The 24539-nt window shown below is 44.8% G+C and overlaps 1 protein-coding gene across 1 annotated transcript in view; it reads right to left on the bottom strand.

Annotated features, from left to right (window-relative positions):
• Nucleotides 1-15279, bottom strand: part of LOC126471547 (uncharacterized) — a 131661-nt gene extending 116382 nt beyond the window's left edge. The window contains exon 1 of the mRNA XM_050099774.1: nucleotides 15255-15279. Coding sequence (XP_049955731.1) covers nucleotides 15255-15270 — 16 coding nt within the window. The 5' untranslated portion in view covers nucleotides 15271-15279. The remainder of the gene's footprint in view (nucleotides 1-15254) is intronic.
• Between the last annotated feature and the right edge of the window lie 9260 nt (nucleotides 15280-24539).

The following is a 24539-nucleotide window of genomic DNA, read 5'->3' as shown; positions in this document are numbered from 1 at the left end:
ACAGTACATGCTTCGCAACGTGCTCCCATGATGGCTCCCGAGGTTACTAAGGAATTCTTGTGGCAGGGCGTTCCATTCCCCCATCAGCGCAGTTGAGAACTGCTGGTGCATGTGGGCGTGCTGAAATTCGTCTCTCAAATGCTTTCCACACGTGCTCAATCAGATTTAAGTCGGGGAACGGGCAGGGCAGTCCATTCGCCGAATTTATTCTCGTTCCAAAAGCTCCTCCACCTGAACTGTTCGAAGAGGTCACGCCTTTTCATGCATAAAAAAATGAAGTCAGGGCCGAATTAACCACTCAAAAGACGCATATAGGGAAGAAGTGCAGTGTCACTATAACGTCCACCGGTGGCTGTACCGTGCTAGAAGATTTAGATGTGAGAACGCTCATGCAACATTATGCCTCCCAGCACCATAACATCTGGACCATCAAAAGGATCATTTGACAGCGGTGGACGTACCCTCACATGGCAAGAGTTGGGAGCACGTAATTCAAACAGGAATATTGTCGAACACGATCGGCCTGAAGTTTTGCACACCAGTGTGGTTAGGCACATGAATGGATGTCGCTTATGGAATAGCGAGGGCTTTCTTGTTAATTACAAAGTGCATACTTTACCTGAGTCCGTGTGTACAGGAAGGCCTTGTACCATTCTAGCTACAGCAATGAAAAGTAATCAGTATTAGGACGAACTCAATTTTGAATTGCACTTTCCTCCAAGGAAACGAAATGAACAAAGTCTGACGACATGGGTGACCAGGAAAAGAACAGGTGGCAGAGGAAGCCTTAAGTTTTTTCAAGCATTCCAAAAACTGCAATGAAGCAAGGTGTTTCACCAACTGGGCTTGAGGTGCGAAACCGTCGTGGATAAAATGAAAGTTTGATTGGAACTTAGATTCGATTCAAGTAATTCTCTAAAGTTGCAGATGCCCTGTGTCTTCATGTCGATTATGTCGAACATACTGGATAAGAAAAATCGAGGTATGTTTATTAGATGCAATTTCACTTTTACTTTCTCTGTTTATTCTCGCTGAAAATATGAGGTAAACTAAAATATAGTATCAGAAGCACAGCTTTGGAGGCAAGATGCGTAGCCAGCGCTCGGCCAAGTTCCACACGCGTTCTTCGAGTACGAAAGTGACGCGAGATTGGCGTGGGTGCCAGAACGTTCACTTTCTGTTATTGGCTGGAAAGTCACTTTTATTCTGACTATATTTGCCTTAATTTATCACTTCGTGACGTCTTTTTGCACGCACGCATCCATGCAAGCGCGGGGGCGCGCGCTCTCTCACACACACACACACACACACACACACACACACACACACACACACACACAATATTATTAATCATAATGTAATAGTATACGAGTGTCATCCTGAAAGTCATGAACAATCCGTTGTCACGTATGTTAATTTTTATTCTTTAGACACGTTAATGTACGTACTTTTAGGTCACTTTTAAGTAAAATCCCCATTTTTCGCAGGTTCTCCCACCTTTCTGTAAAACTGGAAATTTCCTTGCGGTAGATGTCCATTTGGGTATCCCAAATACGATAACAGATGTCCTCCAGCGTGTCGTAGCCTTGACATCGCAACTGATCGTTCACAGTACAGAAAAGATGGTAGAAGTGGATTTCCAGTTCGGAAGGGTGTGGAAGTCTTTCCCACACAGATGTTCTAATTTTCTCTACAATGACAAGAGCAGTATGAGGTACGCGTTATCCTGCTGTAGGATGAGCTTCTTCCTAGGGCTTTGTCGCGAAATGTACGACGGAGCTTCCAAAGTGTCGAGATGTAGCGGACAGTATTTATGATATGTCCATGCTCAAGAAAAGCAACCAGAATGTAACCATCGGCATCGCAGAAGACGCTAGCCAATCGAATTGTCATAGATTTCTTTTCGATGGCGAATCCAAACGATGCCATTCCATACTCTAGAATATTGTTTCATGTTAATAATACTGGGATTAGCTTTATCGCCTTTCACAATACTCTTCAAAACGGCGTCTCATTTATTTCAAAATCTCTTAAGAGGACGTTGTATAACAGTTCTTTTCTGAAGTTAGTGGTCGTCGGTCAATAAACGTAGAACCCAATGGGCACAAAACCTTCTGTAACCCAGGAACTGAGCCATTTCCTGTAGTGTACATATATCCTACCGCAAATTATGTTTGCAATTTCATTCACAATGACACGTTTGTCTTCTCTAATGATGTTGTCTGGGTGTTCGTGTTATCATATTTGAAGTGTTTCACTTGACTCCTAACACTGCTGGAGCCCATTCAAACATTCGTAATCCGTATGCACACTGAATTTCGTCAGCAGAGTTTACCAGGAACGAAATGACAGCACGTTGTCGAAAGGAAACATCGAGTGTCATTTTGAGTACCATCGGTTTTATTACACTGATGGGATTGCTGTTGCAAGAAAGGATTGCTCACAACTTTCTGTTTGACTCTCATAACAAACTGACACCAAGAAGAAGTACAACGTTTTCGGTTTCTAAACCAGTCGTAAAGCTATCGAATAAACTATTAGACAGAAAAAATTACACTACACAAAGTGATTTAGCGGTTGCAAAATAGTTGAAATGCTTATATGATCACAGGACAATCTTAAACGATTTTAATGTGATATCAATGAAGTCTCTGTTCCAGAGAAGCCGCTTCCTACATTGCCTAAGTAGACTACTGGCAATTCCGGGCGTACTGAGAATCGACTTAATATTGTCGTCGTCTAGCTACGGAAGAAGCTCGGGTTATATGAACTTCATGTGTTTGGAAGAGATCATATATTGCGTCCAGGTTCTAGTGTGTGTAGAGCAACATCTCATGTTGACTACGGTCCGAGCGTGAATGGTTCAAATGGCTCCGAGCACCATGGGACTTAACATCTGAGGTCATCGGTCCCCTAGAACTTAGAACTACTTAAATCTAACTAACCTAAGGACATCACACACATCCACGCCCAAAGCAGGATTCGAACCTGCGACCGTAGCGAGCGTGAATGGCACGATCTTTTACAGCACGGACTGACGAAGACTGTACAGCACGCTAGGAACTTCCTTGTGCCTATCATCAGACTACAGATGATGGAGACAAACACATTAGATGATGTGGTGCCACTTACCGTCAGCTCTATCGTATCAGATTCTACGGTCCCTGAGGTCAGTATTGATACAGTTACTGTTACGTGGCACAGTCCATGGCAACTTAATGAAGTTAGATTAAAAGCACAGAATCCTTTGAACATATTTCATCATCGAGTCTGATTTGGTGTGTCAACAGACCACTGGGAATATGAATTACGTAGCACTGCAATCTCATACGAGTCACGCATCAAAATGAGGGATACTCAAGTACTTGGTCTCGAGATTCTTAGCGTAATAATGAGGTCCACACTACATCACATAGTGTTACTAAACCTGGAGCTATGGTGTGGGCAGGAGTAACTGTTAACTGTTGGATCCCAACTGTTACGTACACGAAATGCTATCAGTTCACTTTTGCTATTTCTTGTACGCTTCTTTTAGAATTCTGCTGCAAAGTAACATTAAAGCCGACAATTCAACCGTGGTACAACATGTTTTGTAGGTCAGTAACATATTCCACTGACCTGCACATGTGCTGAGAGAAATTGGGACAACGTGTACTTCACTGGCCACGTCTAGCAATCAGGTATTGCCGTCATTTGTAGAAAAACATTCGGGAATATTGGAGAAATACGTTTTAGGATAACTGCGGCTTCATGATGGTACAACGCATAACAAACTCCTTGCACGTATGTATACTCGTGACGGCCCACACCATGCGCTAGAGGTTGTATTTGGGACTTCCATTACTGTTTAGAGTCCCTTCTTATCATTTACCCCTAGCGTTGGGTAGATTGTGTAATCATTTTCATAGTTATGCAGTTATCAAGGAATAAATTACTTCTGAAAAATATTTAACTTCTTTTGTTCCATAGTATACCTGAGGATTCGACAAGCGAGCGAAGCGTGACATACTTATTTTTGGCTCATCAGGTCTTTTTATTATTACACAGAAAAGTGACAGTTTGGTTCTCTATTGTTTTTATTGATGTAATTCTATGTAATGGTGTTAGCAATGACGTATGAGAAGTCCAAGCGCCAGTATTTCGTTTTCAGCTTCAGAGGATCGCTCTCTCTGCTACGTGGATTCAGACTGATACTTGGTCACTCGAACAGTGATCGTCATCACCTCCCATCTGAGCAACATCTCGTCAGATGGGTAATTTAAAACCATCATGAAGTTATGATGAATTATTTTAAGCGTCCATTATTGAGGAAATTTAAAGCTACATACTGAATGAGACTCTCAACCACTATAGCCCTTGGGATAGCAAAAGAGAAGCCCCACAATATATTACATGAACTTAACTTTCCACTGACGCAGAAAAGGTCTGCGAGATTTTGCCGGTGAGGCTATTGAAACTTTAAGTGTGAAACCGAATTTCTGGTGTAAAGAAGATAGAACACATCTTTGTCCCGCACTGGAGAAATGCCACCACTGGTACTGTAGTTAGCTGGTGGCGATGGAGGTAAAGGCTGTACGACATTCATTAATGGGGAAGACAACCATACCCAGCTTTACATATTTACTAAGATGTCGTTTAACTGCAGTGAGGCACCCTAGTTTTGTGATTTGCACTGGATTCGAAAAAATGTCTTGAATTATGTGGCATAGCCTGATTTCACGAATTTTGACACTGTCATACAACAATGACCAGCGAAGCATCCATCGTATCCATTCAAGTGCTAAGCAAACGAAACGTAATGGTGGTAACTGTTGCAGTCGCACCCTGGAAGTGGGTTGTGAGTACTAAAACATGGGAAAATTCCTTCAGTAAGCGACAAAAATTTCAGGTTTTGAACAAGGTTTTATGTAAACTACTCTACATTATTTTAAGTGAGCACTCTCCTGCGGCTCTATATGTTTGCGGTTCACATAAAATCCCTTGGAAAGTATAAGGGTCGATCAAAAAGTTTCCATTCGGAGGCCGTGCAGTCCACAATCGCTATGCCAACTGGGCAAAATCGCCGTGAGCACTGAGGGAATCATTCCGCCGGCGCTCCCGGTTGAAGATGCCCGTTTGGTAAAACACAGTGTCGTTCTGAGTGAGGAAGTCTGTAACTGCCCGCTGCACACCCTCGTCCCACAGGAATCGTCGTTTCTCGAAGGCCTTTTTTAAGGGACTGAAGGCGTGATAATTGCACGGGGAGAGACCAGGAATACAGGGCGAGTGCTCAAGTGTCCCCCACTTGAGTTGGCATAATTTCTGTCTTACGACATTAACGATATGGGGACGTGCATTATCGTGAAGCAGCACCCTTTTTCGCACCATTCTACAACGGTGGTTTTCGACGAACGTGCTGCCCCAAACATATTCTTCATTCTCTGATGGACATCTGCCAGTGTTTGTCTTTCGGCAGCCACGATGGTTGTGTTTGGACGCATTTGGTAATAATGTTGCCACAATTCACGTTTCCGAATTTACCGCACGCATGTCAAAAAGATTCGAATGCCACGCTGTTCCCTTATCTACATGTCGGTGCCTATATACACGCATCGGAGGCGCGCTACGGCAAATACGCTGCAGTAACGCCCTCAAACGGAAAATTTTTGATCTCTACTTATAAATAGTGATGCGGAATTGGGGACTGTTCCTTGAACATTTAAGTGACCATCGGAAACCACCCAGAAATCACAAGCGTCGAGATTAACACTTCAACAGCTTATGAGTACAAACGGATTAACACTGCAATTCTCCAATGTGGACTGACGCGCGTAACCGAAGTTTTAAACTCACGCTAGTGCAAATAGTTCGAATCATGTTGGCGGAAGAATTTGTTATCTACCTGCATCTATAGCTACATGATTTCTCCTCAATTCACATTTAAGTGTTTTGGAGAAAGTTCATAGAATTTGGGTAAATGTGGGAAAGAGGTGTTATTGTATTGCGCTTGATGACCAACTGTGCACCAGTGCCTGAGTTAACAATAAATTACCTCGACGTTCAGCAGCGGAGTTAATGCGTGTGACACTCAGAGATCCATTTGTCAGATGGTGACGGTAAGTTCGATGGTCCTATTGGTGTAATTGCGAACAAGTGTGCTGGCACCTGGTTTCATCCTCCCCTGATTCAACAAAAGCTTTACACTCTACACGCCTTCATCACATTCACCAACAATAATCATTCAAAAGTGGCTGGTGGGCTAAGTCGGTGGGTGTCAGACTATAATGGTTCAAATGGCTCTGAGTTCTATGGGACTTAACTTCTGAGGTCATCAGTCCGCTAGAGCTGAGAACTACTTAAACCTAACTAACCTAAGGACATCACACACATCCATGTCCGAGGCAGGATTCGAAACTGCTACGATGGCGGTCGGGCGGTTTCCAGACTGTAGCGCCTAGTACCGCTCGGCCACCCCGGCAGGCGTCAGACTATAAATCCAAAGACCACGTGCTCAGTGCTCAGTCGGGTCTAGAAAATTTTCCGATACATATCGCATTTTTCACTTGTGGCAATGATTTGCGTAAATGAAAAATTATAAACTACACTGTGGTTCCTAGTTCACGTTTAACTGTAGCTCTCCCTTTCACAGGCAAGTCAGATCAAAAGCCAGAGAAGGAAAGGGCCATGCTCACTAAAGAACCACAGCGTGCAAACTAACCAAACAAACATTTGGGTCTGGCAGCTTTACTTTTAAACACATAAACGTAATCTACAACTCTCTCTCTCTCTCTCTCACACACACACACACACACACACACACACACGCCAAGAAGCGAAGGTGTCAGGTAAAAATTATGTTCAACTAGGTGGCAGAGCGAGCTGACAAGCTTCCTCTTCCTGCTGTATAAATCAAATACAACACTTCGGATGTGAAGTCCGCCTAGTACGACTCAGAGCACCAAAGCCTCCAGATCTCCCGATTGAGCGGAGTGGTGGTGTTATTCATGATAAACAAATACTTGTATGCTATGCGTGTGATGATAAATAACGCGTTACGGGTTCAAGGCAGTTATGGACACTGCAGTATCTGACTAGATATGGTCCAAACGTAGGTAAATAAACGAAGTGTTACAGAGGTTAAGAAAATGGAGTCACTCTCAACGCAGGAGACTTCAAATTGCCTTACGGCCTTTCTGATTTAGGTTTTCCGTTATTTCTATAAATCACTTAAGTACGGCTGCTTCAAAACGACGACACTCGATTCCTTCTCCTGCTCTCATCCCATAGTAAACGCAATATTAATATAGATTCTATCTTTTCTTAACTTTAATGACGTTGAAATTCGTCAAGGGAAATGGAATGTGTTCAGTTAATTTTCTAAGAGACTTTAATCTTTTGTTTAAGAACAACAGAGACACTTCGATGTAACTTTCTTAACTTGTTGTAGTTGCATTTAATATCTAGAGGGTTGAAGGAACGACTAAGGTTAAAGGAAGAAATCAGCGCCCAGATTGTTGCCTAGGTTTGCACTGTCGTTGGCTTAGGCTTAGTTGAGAACCTAGGTGCGTTTTGCGTCACTTTGTGTCACAAAACAGCTATCCCATCAACGGGATTCCAAAAGAGGTAAGGGCTAGGGCAGTGAACTCATGTGTACCTGCAACAAACTGCCACGAGAGTCGTCTCTGGAGTTGCGTTTGGAACCGTCGTGTCTTTACATGTGCTATACTTTTGTAACGTACTGCAGACACGTCCGACATGCCTCAAGGAAATGCAACCAGCTGGCGTAACTAATTTCCGTGTTCATAGCGCACAACTAACGAGGACGCGCAAGCTCCTCACCTTTCTATAACTCATTATTCTTCCATTTTCAAGTTTGTGCTCCTCATCGTACTCTTATGAGTAATGTAAGTGATTCTTCGTACGGTTGGAAGTAAGAAGGAAGCCTAAATGCAACGTCCTGGCGACATTGTGGTCATTAGGGACCGTGCAGCAAGTCACATTGGTTAAGCATGCGGGGAGCAATCGGTCGTAACTTTATCATAGATACCATTGCACTGTTCACCGTAAGTAATTTAAATGCTAGACAACTGATTCGTATTCGTAAAGAGTGTTGGCTAAAATCTTCGACACACGTCCTGATTTAGCCGTCCTGTAGTTTTCCTAAGCACTTCGGGAGAACTGGGATGATTTCTGTAAAAGTTTATAATCAATTCTTTCTCTAACGTTATCCGACTGAGTTCCTCAGACTTGACTAGATATTAAACTCTAGTCTTTCTTCTAAGATCCTTGCAATGACTTAGGCAAACTACGGAAAATCTACATCAGGATGAGCGGATGACGATTTGAACCCATCTCCTTACTCAAGCGAATGTTATGTCTAAACCCACTGCACCACTGTGCTCCTAGTTTTGTTTGGATTAAGTGCTCGCTTATATTCCGTTCTTAATTGTGTTGTTCTCATTACATTATTTATATTGTCCAACCACTGTTCCAGAATGAGAATGTACGTGGTCAGGTATTAAACCAATCCATGGTAGTCAAAATAAAAAAAAAAAGGACACACACAATGATAGCTACTCATTAAGTTCATTATTGTCGTGCTACTTCATAAAGAAAGCTATTTGTGTATTGTTTCATGTGTACAAGATGTCACCTTTTCCTACTTTTTTTACGTCAACGAATTTATAATTTTTTTAAAAGTATTGTTATTACATTAAATGAGTTACTAAGTCCAAGCAAATCCGCTTCGGGAGCATGTAAGGTTTGCGGAAGATCTTACTTTGGTAAACATCGTTCGATTGGATCATTGATTTTTATATATTTCCCGTTACCTCACTGAACACATACACAAATAAATTAAGCTCGTCATGGACGATATTTGCAACTATGACATCAATCATTAATTGACTGCCTTCTGTAAAACAACTAGGCCTGTTATCGCTGGACAAAGACAGCGTCGAATCTATCTCAGATACTGAATGTGTGGCTTAGTGGTTTAGACAGTAGACTCGCCTGCGGGAGGAAGTCTCTTTCGTCCATTCAGGTTTAGATTTTCCGTGGTTGCTCCAACATCCCCTGGCCTAAATGCCGGATGGTTTCTTTCAAAAGGACACGGTCAATTTCATTTGGGACTCTGAGCTTGTGTTACGTCAGTACCGACAACGCCGTCGGCGGGGCGTTATATGCTGATCTTCCATCGTTCCTTTCGCATTCGGGTGTTTACCAGCTATTGGAATTACATTTTTTTACCGTGATAACGGTGGTGTCACGGCAATGATTAGCGAAATTGCTTCTCGGGTCATGTCACCCGTTCAAGGAGGCACGGTACTGTAAATATATAAATACAATTTAAACATAATTCAGAATGTTACATGTGCATGTGATTACTTACAGGTATTTTATAAAGTTCTTAAATTCTCTTTGTTAGGAAATCATCAACACATTGCATAGAATGGAAAAATCACGACTGGAAACAAAAAGATAATGAGATAATTTATCTATGTAGAAAGTTTAATGCTTGTTGTTGCGACAGAATATCACACGCGATTTTGTGATGCAGAGCGGGCGACTTTTGATATACGTTTGGTACGGCACATCTTAGATGTACTGACGTCGCACGGCGTTAATTATCAGTGATTTTCTATCCAGTTTTGTGATTTCTCACTGCGTATTTCGGTCGACCGGATACGTGCATCTGATTCTGTTGTCCGCAGTTTACGTCACTAAATCGACCATGTGGTTGGTTGAGCACAACGATTTCGTAAGTGCCTAAAGATAGCAGCCGTTGAGATCGTCGAATTCATCACGAAAATTCTGCAAAGCGGCTTAGAACTCCAAGCAATACAGCTTGTTTAAGGGATACAACTTGTTTAAGGGATTATTTTAGAAGAGGTACAGAGTAGAAATTCCACACGCGAACAAGCGGTAATTCAGAGGAGAATGCTACTGGTATAGTGTTAACCGCTTCACGTTTCTATGAATCTGGTCTTTATATCGGAAATGCGGGAATACAAGCGAAAAATGAGAAGGCTATTTAGTATTACACCGAGTCAATACGATTAAATTAAACACAAGACGTATTTAAAATGAACGTCTGACGTGGCTGTATTTATTGTGGTAAGTTACTATGGGACCAAATTGCTGAGTTCATCGGTCCCCAGGCTTACACACTACTTAATATAACTTAAAGTACCTTACGGAAAGAACAACACACACACCCATGCCCGAGGGAGGACTCGAACCTCCGACGGGGGGAGCAGCGCGAACCGTGGCAAGGGGCCCAAGACCGCGTGACTATCCCGCGCGGCGACGTGGTTGTTGGAAACCTATTATTCATTTATTTTCTTGCATCAGTTTACGTCTTCAAGGGTCCATGGAATTAATTCGTTCCAAGATTTTAGATTATTCCAGCATAGAGCTAGACAATTAAAGGCACACTTGTACGATATCCAGTGTTAATCTGAAGTTGTTACGTAGCTAGTTCTCCATGGTGAGACACAAAGGAAGTCACGGTCACTGCTGCTGCTAAGTAGTTTACGATTTGACGTCCCGTCGGCTACGAGGCCGTTAGAGAAGGAACATAAACTCTAACTTGCCGAGAATGTGGAAACAAAACGGTCGCGTCTATTAAAAGAATAATTCCGCGATTTGTTTTCGGTGATTTAAGGAAATCACAGGAATCTTAAAACTGGATGGCCGAACGATGATGCCTCGATCCTGCTTATCCCGAACGTGAGTCTAGTGATACAAGGACGACGCTACGTCGCTCGCCGATTGATACCTTGGGTATAATGAATATGTTGGAACGTCATAAGGATTTCATAGAGCACTAATGCAGTGAATAGAGATAGTGTAATATATCCATTGGCAAAAGAGTCAATACTTTCCTTCCCCCTCCCCCCGTCTCCCCTGCCCCGAGCCAAAAAATTACATTACTTTGAAAGACAGTATGACAAGAAAAATGTCACAGTAGTGTAACGAGAATTAACAACAGAAAGTCTGGCACGATGCTGATCTTAGCATGAGTCAGATACGATAAAGGTGTAGTCCTTTTTTGCCTAGCTCGACGAGAAAAATAAAAAGTGGAAGGCTTGCAACGGCAAGCTCACATGAGCTGCGGGTGGAGCAGCTGCCAGAGGAAAGTGGTGCCACTGACACACATACTCCTTGTTTATTTGTGTAAACAAGTTTTTGCTGCCCACCCTGCACCTACTTTCAACGGAAGTAATATGCTACGATACTAAACGTGCCGAGATTTGTCTGTTATCCGCACATAACAGACATTGCATTTTTTTTGTTGCTTATTTGACTTACAATTCTTCCTGACAGCGACGTAAGTACGGGAAGATTATTTTAAAATTAATTTATGGATAGAATTTACACCTCGAAATACTCGTGATACTTACTAAAGATAAATTGTTTTATGTACGGGTTTCAAGGTATCTGAGTTAAGATTAGAGACTCTAGATCGAAATAAAATTAATGCTTTATAAAGGCAGTGCTGCAGGGAAACAAGAAAGAAAGAGGAGCTAGATGTCTGCGATCCGTTGATATCAAGGTCATTACACACAAGAACACGGATGGAAATTGGCTATGACTTTGTTTGAGGATTCATATTGGTATTCGCTTCAAGTCATTTATGACAACTAGGATAACCTGTATCCGACAGTCAGGCACAATACTGAATACGACACCTTCAATATCGTAACCTATGCGCCGACTCACAAGGCTTATGATGAAAGGAATACGATTAGATTGGATCCTACGATAAAGTCACAAACACGAATTGTTATTCTTCGCAACCAATGATTGCAGATTAAGTGTCTGACCACATCCACGCGAACACTAAACAAGATTATTAACCAATTTCAGTCTAATGGGTTCAAATGATGGCTCTGAGCACTATGAGACTTAACTTATGAGGTCATCAGTCCCCTGGAACTTAGAACTACTTAAACCTTACTAACCTAAGGACATCACACACACCCATGCCCGAGGCAGGATTCGAACCTGCAACCGTAGCGGTCGCGCGGTTTCAGACTGTAGCTCCTAGAACCGCTCGGCCACCCCGGCCGGCTTAATGGGTAACAGGTTCAAGTATGTCTTCACGGATCTACTTTTCAGTTGTTAACGGTGGCATCTGATGACTTCCTTCTAAATCTACATCCATATATATACTCAACAAGTCACATTAAGGTGTGTGGCGGAGGGTACTTCGTGTACCACTGTCACTTCCCTTCATTTCCTCTTCCATTGGCGAATAGTTAGCTGTAAGAACGATTGCTGGTGAGCATCCGTGCGTGCACCGAGCCCGAATCTCTCAAAATTTACCTTAATGATCTTTTCACATACTTAGGAGGAAGCATTATATTGGTTGATTCTTCGAGGAACGTACGCTCTAGGAACATTAACAGTAAATCACGCCGTGATGCAGAACGCCTCTCTTGTAGCGCCTGCCACCGGAGTTTTCTCAATAACTGTCTGACGCTTTCGTGCTTACTAAATGAAGGTGGAATATTATAAACGGTTTTCCCTCAGAGCTGCGCTGATAGCTGATTAAACACCTATGCGTGGTAACATCTGTGAACCAGAATTGAGTCTGCTCTAATTATTTTCCCTAGGTTCAAATGGCTCAGAGCACTATGGGACTTAACATCTGTGGTCATCAGTCCCCTAGAACTTAGAACTACTTAAACCTAATTAACCTAAGGACATCACACACAACCATGCCCGAGGCAGGATTCGAACCTGCGACCGTAGCGGTCACGCGGTTCCAGACTGAAGCGCCTATAACCGCACGGCCACACCGGCCGGCTTTTCCCTAGGCACATCGCGTGCTACAACATACAGCTTGTCGAATTCACTCGCAGGGAACACTTTCTTTCTTTACGTTTCGATGGCGTCAACGTCACTTCTCGTAAGATAAAATAAGGAGAAGGAACTTCCTGGCAGATTAAAACTGTGTGCCCGACCGAGACTCGAACGCGGGACCTTTGCCTTTCGCGGGCAAGTGCTCTACCATCTGAGCTACCGAAGCACGACTCACGCCCGGTATTCACAGCTTTACTTCTGCCAGTATCTCGTCTCCTACCTTCCAAACTTTACAGAAGCTCTCCTGCGAACCTTGCAGAACTACTGCCAGGAAGTTTCATATCAGCGCACACTCCGCTGGAGAGTGAAAATCTCATTAAGGAGAAGGAGTTTGGAGAAAACAAATACCACATCTATGATGTTACGAAAGGTAGAAGCCGATACAGCGCAGTGTTTTACGTTGTAAATTTGTTACCTGTGGTGCAACCACTTTCTACAGTTGCCACAATCACCATCTTTTTCCTTAACCGACAGGATCATTGCTGTTCTCTTCGTTCTCATCGCTCCTGATATTATGGAACTGTTCAAGTTTGGTGAAGCAGTAATAAGAGCCTGTACTCATAACCAGAAGTTCAATGATTCTAAACGCTCCTAAAATTACTTCAGGCAAATATTAAGTGGCTTTATATGCAAGCACACTGTCAGTTTCTTCACTGATGCCATCTGTCTCACCTGGTAATACGTTTTTACCGACTGCGTCATCTAAGACAAGTATGTCCTGAAAAAGCAAGTACATATCGAGAATGATAGTCTGAAAGTAATTTTGGGCCACATTTGACATCGTCATTACAGCCTAGTTACCTTGCGAAACAACATATTGCCGTAGACAGCTATCCTAATCACGCGAAAAAACCAGGAAGTCTCAAACTCGCGCTGCTTTCAGTTTCTTTAGCGAGGAACTGCGTGCGATCCGAGTAACAAAAACCGATTAGGTAGAGAGGAAGGAATGTCATGAGCTCAGATCAAGTGAGAAATGGAATGTAAAACCACAGATATAACCACTTTGGACAGAATTTTGTTAGCAGTGAATCTAGTGTGATACAAAAGGTTTTCTTCGGTGTCAGTATTGCATAATTGCAACAAATCGGCTTTCGCAGTGTCTGAGACAGTGTCATCTGGTAAGAAGCCTTTTTTCTGTAACCCTTTCCTGAGTTCATGCAACGCCACAACAAGCGCCAGTTCAGAGTGATACTCAAACGGAGGTTGACTGCTTAGATTTTTGGTGGTCGTACGGATTTCTTCGTCCACATAGTGCAGATGGCTCAGGAAATATTAGGGCAAGCTGATTTCAATAAGTAAACTAGGACTACGGGTTGCATATAGTATGTTAAAACACTTCGCAGTGTCTTACTGAGTGGCAGCGCAAGTCAGTTTTTGCCATGTTTCGTACACAAAATACTGAGATACACATTCTCAGTTCACCTCTGCTCCTTGACTGGTGCAAGCTACATGTTTGTCTGCCACATCCTTCATCAGTATTATTTTCATCATACTACACGCACAACGGACAAAAATGGTTCAAATGGCTCTGAGCACTAAGGGACTTAACTTCTGAGGTGATCAGTCCCCTAGAACTTAGAACTACTTAAACCTAACTAACCTAAGGACATCACACACATCCATGCCCGAGGCGGGATTCGAACCTGCAACCGTAGCGGTCGCGCGGTTCCAGACTAGCGCGTAGAACGACTTTTTTTTTTTTTTAATCTCATTTTGTTCGTTGCATCTGCTCGGGGCGGACGGCGTAAGACATCCGTTTAAGTTCGTTGTTGATCAATTAACTCAGTTTTTTTTTATTACAGAGGGCAACTAACCCACTGACCGAACACGCTGAGCTACCGTGCCGGCTAGCCACTCGGCCGCTCCGGCCGGCTCACAACGGACACAATGTAGTCAGTTACATACTGAAGTTGGATAAAGATTCAGAGATTAACTCATAAGTTGAAGCAGCACATCTTTGAACGAATAATCAAAACAATCTACTAGTCAAGAGACGTCTTATCTCCGGATTACGCTTGTTCCTGTGTTACTCTGAAGCCTCACGTGGGCGTGATTCAGTTCTGCTGATTTTAGTGACTATTAAATAACGATTATGGCCAGACATTCAGAAACAAAAGATCAAATGCTGTCCGTCATGTTACGAAGGTGGATGTGGCGTCACCACTCTTATATTCCACAGTTCACACAGCTGAACGCGAACGAAGACTCTGGGGCTGAAAAGAATACTGGTTTCCAGCTTATTTACATGTCCATCTCTTTCCTTCGGAGAGCTGACACCTGCCGTCGAACATCTCGCGCTGAAGCTACACTGGGAGATGACCCGTGTTTTGTGGGAGCCAGAGATAAACACACACGCGGCAAGGCCACGGTGCCTACCTGGTCGCTCGCGCCGGCTGCGGACTCACCTGGCGCGAGAGGCATGTTGCGGCGGCTCGGCGGCGACTGGCGTCTGGCGCTGCCGACCATCACCTTCTCCCGGCTGACCCACTGGCCGCCACAGCGAGGCGCGCATTCCCGGAACAAGGCCGGCCGCGGGTTCACTGCCCGCCCTCCCCCTCTTTCTCCTACCGCTCTTGGGCCGTTGTCGATTTCCATCGGGCACCGTCGAATCCCGCTACGTACCTCTGGGAGGGCCTGGCGAAAACATACCATTCACTAGTGTTATGGAGGAATGAGGTTCAAATCGCCGTCCGAATACACTAGATTTCGCTTCAGTTCACACACGTTGAAGTTACACTACTGTCCATTAAAACTGCTACACCGCGAAGATGACGTGCTACAGACGCGAAATTTAACTGACAGGAAGAAGATGCTGTGATATGCTAATGATTAGCTTTTCAGAGCATTCACACAAGGTGGCGACACCTACAACGTGCTGACATGAGGAAAGTTTCCAACCGATTTCTCATACACAAACAGCAGTTGACCGGCGTTGCCTGGTGAAAAGTTGTTGTGATGCCTCGTGTAAGGAAGAGAAATGCGTATCATCACGTTTCCGACTTCGATAAAGATCGGATTGTAGCCTATCGCGATTGCGGTTTATCTTATCGCAACATTGCTGCTCGCGTTGATCGAGATCCAATGACTTACCAGAATATGGAATCGGTGGGTTCAGGAGGGTGATACGGAACGCCGTGCCGGATCCCAACGGCCTCGTATCACTAGCAGTCGAGATGACAGGCATCTTATCTGCATGGCTGTAACTGATCGTGCAGCCACGTCTCGATCCATGAGTAACCAGGTCGGGACGTTTGCAAGACAACAACCATCTGCACGAACAGTTCGACGACGTTTGCAGCAGCATGGACTATCAGCTCGGAGACCGTGGCTGCAGTTACCCTCGACGCTGCATCACAGGCAGGAGCGCCTGCGATGGTGTATTCAACGACGAACCTGGGTGCACGAATGGCAAAACGTCATTTTTTCGGATGAATCCAAGTTCTGTTTACAGCATCATGATGATTGCATCCGTGTTTGGCGACATCGCGGTGAACGCACATTGGATGCGTGTATTCGTCATCGCCATACTGGCGTATCACCCGGCGTGATGGTATGGGGTGCCATTGGTTACACGTCTCGGTCACCTCTAGTTCGCATTTGAACAGTGGACGTTACATTTCAGATGTGTTACGACCCGTCGCTCTACCCTTCATTCGATCCCTGCGAAACCCTACATTTCATCAGGATAACGCACGACCGCATGTTGCAGATCCTGTACGGGGCTTTGTGGATACGGAAAATGTTCGACTGCTGCCCTGGGTAGCACATTCTCCAGATCTCTCACCAATTGAAAACGTCCGGTCAATGGTGGCCGAGCAACCGGCTCGTCACAATACGCCAGTTACTACTCTTGATGAACTGTGGTATCGTGTTGAAGCTGCATGGGCAGCTGTACCTGTACGAGCCATCCACGCTCTGTTTGACTCAATGCCCAGGCGTATGAAGGCCGTTATTAGGTGGTTGTTTTGGGTACTGATTTTTCAGGATCTATGCACTCAAATTGCGTGAAAATGTAATCACGTTACAACTTGTACAGAAACCAAACTATATTAATAATAGACGATGCACATGGAATGGAAGCATTAGGCTCTGTTCGATCAATGGGACAGCGTTGAGGGCTGGTCCCGGCGTAGGTTCGAGTCCTCCCTCGGGCACGGGTGTGTGTGTTTGTCCTTAGGATAATGTAGGTTAAGTAGTGTGTAAGCTCAGGGACTGATGACCTTAGCAGTTAAGTTCCATAAGATGTCACACACATTTTTTGGAGAGCGTTGAGGAAACGCAGAAAAACCGGAATTGGCAGACACTCGAAGATAGGCGCAGACTTCGCGGCCGGGTCACATTAAAAGGACCACCGGTTATGTTCGACGTCAACTTGCGATAATCACTCAAAGAGGGTGTAGAAAGCGTGTCAAGGGGACGCGGAAAACAGTGCAGTTGTTGTCGTAATGCGGAAACGGAGTGATTTACACTATGTGATCAAAAGTATCCGTACACCTGGCTGAAAATGACTTACAAGTTCGTGGCGCCCTCCATCGGTAATGCTGGAATTCAGTATGGTGTTGGTCCACCCTTAGACTTGATGACAGCTTCCACTCCCGCAGGCATACATTCAGTCAGGCGCTTGGAGGTTTCTTGGGGAATGGCAGCCCATTATTCACGGAGTGCTGCACTGAGGAGAGGTATAGATGTCGGCCGGTGAGGCCTGCACGAAGTAGACGTTCCAAAACATCCCAAAGGTGTTCTACAGGATTCAGGTCAGGACTCTGTGCAGGCCATTCCACTGCAGGAATGTTATTGTCATGTAACCACTCCGCCACAAGCCGTCAATTATGAACAGGTGCTCGATCATGTTGAAAAATGCAATTGCCATCCCCGAATTGCTCTTCAACAGTGGGAAGCAAGAAGGTGCTTAAAACATCAACGTAGGCCTGTGCTGTGATAGTGCCACGCAAAACAACAAGGGGTGCAAGCCTCCTCCACGAAAAACATGACCACACTATAACACCACCGCCTCCGAATTTTACTGCTGGCACTACACACGCTGGTAGATGACTTTCACCGGACATTCGCCATACCCACACCCTACCATCGGATCGCCACATTGTGTACCATGATTCGTGGCTCCACACGACGTTTTTCCACTGTTCAGTCGTCCAATATTTACGCTCCTTACACCAAGCGAAGCGTCGTTTGGCATTTACCGGCGTGATGTGTGGCTTATGAGCAGCCGCTCGACCATGAAATCCAAGTTTTCTCACCTCCCGCCTAACTGTCGTAGTACTTGCAGTGGATTCTGTTGCAGTTTGTAATTCCTGTGTGATGGTCTGGATAGATGTCTGCCTATTACACACTACGACCCTCTTCAACTGTCGGCGGTCTCTGTCAGTCAACAGACGAGGTCGGCCTGCACGCTTTTGTGCTGTACGTGTCCCTTCACGTTTCCACTTCACTATCACATCGGAAACAGTGGACCTTGAGATGTTTAGGAGTGTGGAAATCTCGCATACAGACGTGTGTCACAAGTGACATCCAATCACCTGACCACGTTCGAAGTCCGTGAGTTTCGTGGTGCGCTCCATTCTGCTCTCTCACGATGTCTAATGACTACTGAGGCCGCTGATATTGAGTACCTGGCAGTAGGTGGCAGCAAAAGGCACCTAATATGAAAAACGTATGTTTTTAGGGTTGTCCGGATACTTTTGACCACATAATGTATCTGACGTTAAAAAGGGCACGATCATTGCCTTCACACAGGAAGGGGAGGCATTTTCGAAACGGCTAAGTTTGTAAACTGTTCGTGTGAGACCGTGGTTTAAGTATACCGTGCTAGGGTGCGTGAGAAAATAGCGCTATCCAAAGCAGGCGCCGATGCAACTGTGGTGCGCCATAGGCTACCTACATAACAGACGTAAACGACGACTGAGGAGATGCGTACAGGCGAACAGACATAAAACTGTTGATCAGCTTACTGCCAAGATGATCGAAGGAGCTACCAATAGTGTCTCCTCGACCACAGTTCGGTGAACGTCGCTGTGGGGGCCTCCGCAGCAGGTGCCTGGTTCATGCGCCCATGCTGTTCATCGGCGACGAAGGCTGGAATTTACAAGCCAATACCGCAGCTGGTCGTCCACTGAATGCTGACGTGTGTAGGTGTCCTTTTCAGATAAATCACGTTTTTGCTCCATCGGGAGTGAAACGTCTCAAAGCAAACGCTCTGCAACAATCTTCGGAAGGATCCAGATCAGAGAAGGGAGCATTATGGTCTAGAGAATGTTTTCGTGGCATTCCCTGAATGATCTCATGATTATGGAGGGCACAATGGATCGACACAAGTATGTGCCTATCCTTGGGGACCAAGTCCACAACTACATGCAGTTTTTTTTTTTTTCGGCACGAAGGCATCTACACTACTGACCATTAAAATTGCTACACCAACAAGAAGTGCAGATGATAAACGGGTATTCATTGGACAAATATATTATACTAGAACTGACATGTGATTACATTTTCACGAAATCAGTACCCAGAACAACCACCTCTGGCCGTAATACCGGCCTTCATACGCCTGGGCATTTAGTCAACACAGCTTGGATGGCGTGTACAGGTACAGTTGCCCATGCAGCTTCAACACGATACCACAGTTCATCAAGATTAGTGACTGGCGTATTGTGAGGAGCCAGTTGCTCGTCCACCATTGACCAGACGTTTTCAATTGGTGAGAGATCTGGAGAATGTGCTGGCCAGGGCAACAGTCGAACATTGTATGTATCCAGAAAGGCCCGTACAGGACCTGCAACGCACGGTCGTGCGTTATCCTGATGAAATGTAGGGTTTCGCAGGGATCGAATGAAGGGTAGAGCCACGGGTCGTAACACATCTGAAATGTAACGTCAACTGTACAAAGTGCCGTCAATGCGATGAAAGGTGACCGAGACGTGTAACCAATGGCACCCCATACCATCACGCTGGGTGATACGCCAATATGGCGGTGACGAATACGCGCTTCCAATGTGCGTACACCGCGATGTCGCTAAACACGGATGCGACCATCATGATGCTGTAAACAGAACCTGGATTCATCCAAAAAAATGACGTTTTGCCATTCGTGCACCCAGGTTCGTCGTTGAGTTCAAATGGCTCTGAGCACTATGCGACATAATTGCTGAGGTCATCAGTCGCCTAGAACTTAGAACTAATTAAACCTAACTAACCTAAGGACATCACACACATCCATGCCCGAGGCAGGATTCGAACCTGCGACCGTAGCGGTCGCTCTGCTCCAGACTGTAACGCCTAAAACCGCAAGGCACTCCGGCCGGCCGTCGTTGAGTACACCATCGCAGGCGTTCCTGTCTGTGATCCAGCATCACGGGTAACCGCAGGCATGGTCTCCGAGATGATAGTCCATGCTGCTGCAAACGTCGTCTAACTGTTCGTGCAGATCGATGTTGTCTTGCAAACTTCCGTATCTGTTGACTCAGGGATCGAGACGTGGCTGCACGATCCGTTACAGCCATGCGGACAGGATGCCTGTCATCTCGACTGCTAGTTGATATGAGGCCGTTGGGATCCAGCACCCACCGATTCCATATTCTGATAACAGTCATTGGATCTCGATCAACGCGAGCAGCAATTTCGGGATACGATAAACCGTAATGGCGATAGGCCACAATCCGACCTCTATCAAAGTCGAAAACGTGATCATACGCATTTCTCCTCCTGACACGAGGCATCACAACAACGTTTCGCCAGGAAACGCCGGTCAGCTGCTGTTTGTGTATGGAAAATCTGTTGGAAACTTTCCTCATGTCAGCACGTTGTAGGTGTTGCCATCGACGCCAACGTTATGTGAATGCTCTGAAAAGCTAATCATCTGCATATCACAACATCTTCTTCCTGTCGGTTAAATTTCGCGTCTGTAGCACGTCATCTTCGTGGTGTAGCAATTTTAATGGCCAGTAGTGTACCTGCAGTAAAATGCAAAGTGTTCAAAAATGGTTCAAATGGCTCTGAGCATTATGGGACCTAACATCTCAAGTCATCAGAAGTTAGAACTACTTAAACCTAACTAACTTAGGACATCACACACATCCATGCCCGAGGTAGGATTCGAACCTGCGAGCGCCTAGAACCGCTCGGCCACAGCGGACGGCAATGCAAAGTGTCACACAGCTCACAGAGTACGTGCGTGATTTGAAGAGCACCAGAATGTGTTTACTGTAGTCCTTTGGCTACCAAACGTCCTGCAGTTAAACCCAGTGGAGAATCTGTGTAACCACCTCGTTCAGACTGTTCGCGCCACGGTTCCTCGCCAGAGAAATATAGAGCAGCTGGCCGCGGCTCTGGAGTCGGCGTCGTTCCTCTTCCCTGTCGGTACCTTCCAGAACATCACTGCTTGCTTTCCTGCACATTTCACACCAATTCGCAATGCAAAAGATGGTTATCCAGGCTTTTCACAGGTGATCACATTAACGTGATTGGCCGTATATCTTGTGATAGCCTACTTACAAAGTTTCAAGAACCGCCATTAAGTTGGGAATGTAAAAATATACTACAACCCACTGTAGCTACCACTCCCATAGGGATCACGAAGACAAAGTTAGACTAATTACTGCGTGCACAGAAGCAATTACGCAATCTTCCAGGAGGTAACCTCTGCCATGCTCGTCACAGTGGTTTCCAACATATACAGGGTGGTCCATTAATAGTGACCGGGCCAAATATCTCACGAAATAGGCATTAAAAAAAACTACAAAGAAGGAAAATCGTCTAGCTTGAAGGGGGAAACCAGATGGCGCTGTGGTTGGCCCGCTAGATGGCGCTGCCATAGGTCAAATGGATATCAGCTGCTTTTTTTTAAAAGTAGGAACCCCAATTTTTTATTACATATTCGTGTAGTACGTAAAGAAATATGAATGTTTTAGTTGGACCACTTTTTTCTCTTTGTGATAGATGGCGCTGTAATAATCACAAACGTATAAGTACATGGTATCACGTAACGTTCCGCCAGTGCCGACGGTATATGCTTCGTAATACATTACCCGTGTTAAAATGGACCGTTTACCAATTGCGGAAAAGGTCGATATCGTGTTGATGTATGGCTATTGTGATCAAAATGCCCAACGGGCTTGCGCTATGTATGCTGCTCGGTATCTTGGACGCCATCATCTAAGTGTCCGGACCATTCGCCGGATAGTTACATTATTTAAGGAAACAGGAAGTGTTCAGCCACATTTGAAACGTCAACCACGACCTGCATCAAATGATGATGCCCGAGTAGGTGTTTGAGCTGCTGTAGCGGCTAATCCGCACGTCAACAGCAGACAAATTGAGCGAAAATCGGGAATCTCAAAAACGACGGTGTTGAGAATGCTATATCAACATCGATTACACCCGTACAATATTTCTATTCACCAGGAATTGCGTGGCGACGACTTTGAACGTCGAGTACAGTTCTGGCACTGGGCACAAGAGAAATTACGGGACTAAGACAGATTTTTTGCACGCGTTCTATTTAGCGACGAAGCGTCACTCACCAGCAGCGGTAACGTAAACCGGCATAATATGCGCTTTTGGGCAACGGAAAAACCACGATGGCTGCGACAAGTGGAACATCAGCGACCTTGGCAAGTTAATGTGTGGTGCGGCGTTATGGGAGGAAGGAAATTAGCCCCCAGTTTATCGATGGCAATCTAAATGGTGCAATGTATGCTGATTTCGTACGTAATGTTCTACCGATGTTACTACAAGATGTTTCACTGCATGACAGAATGGCGATGTACTCCCAACATGATGGATGCCCGGTACATAGCTCGCGTGCGGTTGAAGCGGTATTGATTAGCGTATTTCATGACAGGTGGATTGGTCGTCGAAGCATCGTACCATGGCCCGCACGTTCACCGGATCTGACGTCCCCGGATTTCTTTCTGTGGGGAAAGTTGAACGATATTTGCTATCGTGATCCACCGACAACGCCTGACAACATGCATCAGCGCATTGTCAATGCATGTGTGAACATTACGGAATGCGAACTACTGGCTGTTGAGAGGAATGTCGTTACATGCATTGCCAAATGTATTGAGGTTGACGGACTTCATTTTGAGCATTTATTGCATTAATGTGGTATTTACAGGTAATCACGCTGTAACAGCATGCGTTCTCAGAAATGATAAGTTCACAATGGTTCATGTATCATATTTAAACAACTGAAATAAAATGTTCAAACGTACCTACGTTCTGTATTTTAATTAAAAAAACCTACCTGTTACCAACTGTTGGTCTAAACTTATGAGCCATATGTTTGTGACTATTACAGCGCCATCTATCACAAAGCGAAAAAAGTGGTCTAACTAAAACATTCACATTTCTTTACGTACTACACGAATATGTAACAAAAAATGGGGGTTCCTATTTTAAAAAAACGCAGTTGATATCCGTTTGACCTATGGCAGCGCCATCTAGCGAGCCAAACATAGCGCCATCTGGTTTCCCCCTTCAAGCTAGACAAGTTTCGTTCTTTCTAGTTTTTTAGTTTGACGCTTATTTTGTGCGATATTTAGCCCGGTTACTATCAATGGACCATCCTGTAGAAATAGATGTACAGAGGGTGGACGAAAATATGGAAACACCAAAAACACAACACATTTATATGACTAATACGGTGTAGGAAAGCAGTTGGCACTCAAAAGGGCTTCTAGTTGCCTCGGAGTGGGTAAATACCGGCCTTGTGTGGTTTTTATGGAAATCTTATCTACTATTCTTCCTGCAAAATGCGGAAAGTTTAAATAACGATGATGGAGGTGGATAGCAATCACACACCCTTCTCTCCAGACTAGAACACAAAGGCTCAGTCACACTGAGGTCTGGTGACTGTAGTGACCAGCGGAGATGCCCAGTTCATTCTCGTGCCCACAAAATGAGTCCTTGTCCATGGGAGGTGTGTGTAGAGAACCGGCCATTATGGCCGAGCGGTTCTAGGCGCTTCAGTAGGGAACCGCGCTGCCGCTACGGTCGCAGATTCGAATCCTGCCTCGGGCATGGATGTGTGTGATGTCCTTAGCTTAGTTAGATTTAAGTATATCTAAGTTCTAGGGCACTGATGACCTCAGATGTTAAGTCCCATAGTGCTCAGAGCCATTTGAACCATTTTGTGTGAACAGAGGCCCTGTTCTCTTGGAAGACAGCATCACCATTGAGTAATGACCACTGCACTATGAAATGTGTCTGATCAGCCAAAATGATCACATAATCTTTGGCAGTAATGCAGCCTTGCATTGTAACATTGGAGCCCAAATCCTCCCCGAATCCATGCCATGTTTCACTTCCGGGACGTAAACTTGGTCTAAAGTTAGAAACACTGTGAAACAAGACTCATCCGACTAAATGACATACTTCCATTGCTCCATAGCCCAGATTTTATAGTTTGGCCACCACGTTTTGCAGTTGCGGGCATTTGCGTCACTTATTCCAACTCGCACTGCAATTCCCTCCTTTTTCGTGTTGTTTTGACGCTGACAGAATTCGCGAGTGCGACATTCAATTATGCAGTAGGTTTGCAACTGCCGTCCGCTCATTTTTCGTCACAGACCTCTTCAATGACTGTCCGTCGTGATCATTCAGTTCACACTTTCGTCCAAGTTGTAACTTAGCTGATGATGTTTTTCCGGTTTCCCTGTGTTCTGGGATCAGGC

Source organism: Schistocerca serialis, chromosome 3 (assembly GCF_023864345.2).
Source record: "Schistocerca serialis cubense isolate TAMUIC-IGC-003099 chromosome 3, iqSchSeri2.2, whole genome shotgun sequence".
NCBI lineage: Eukaryota > Metazoa > Arthropoda > Insecta > Orthoptera > Acrididae > Schistocerca > Schistocerca serialis.
This window is presented reverse-complemented; position numbering and strand designations above follow the sequence as displayed.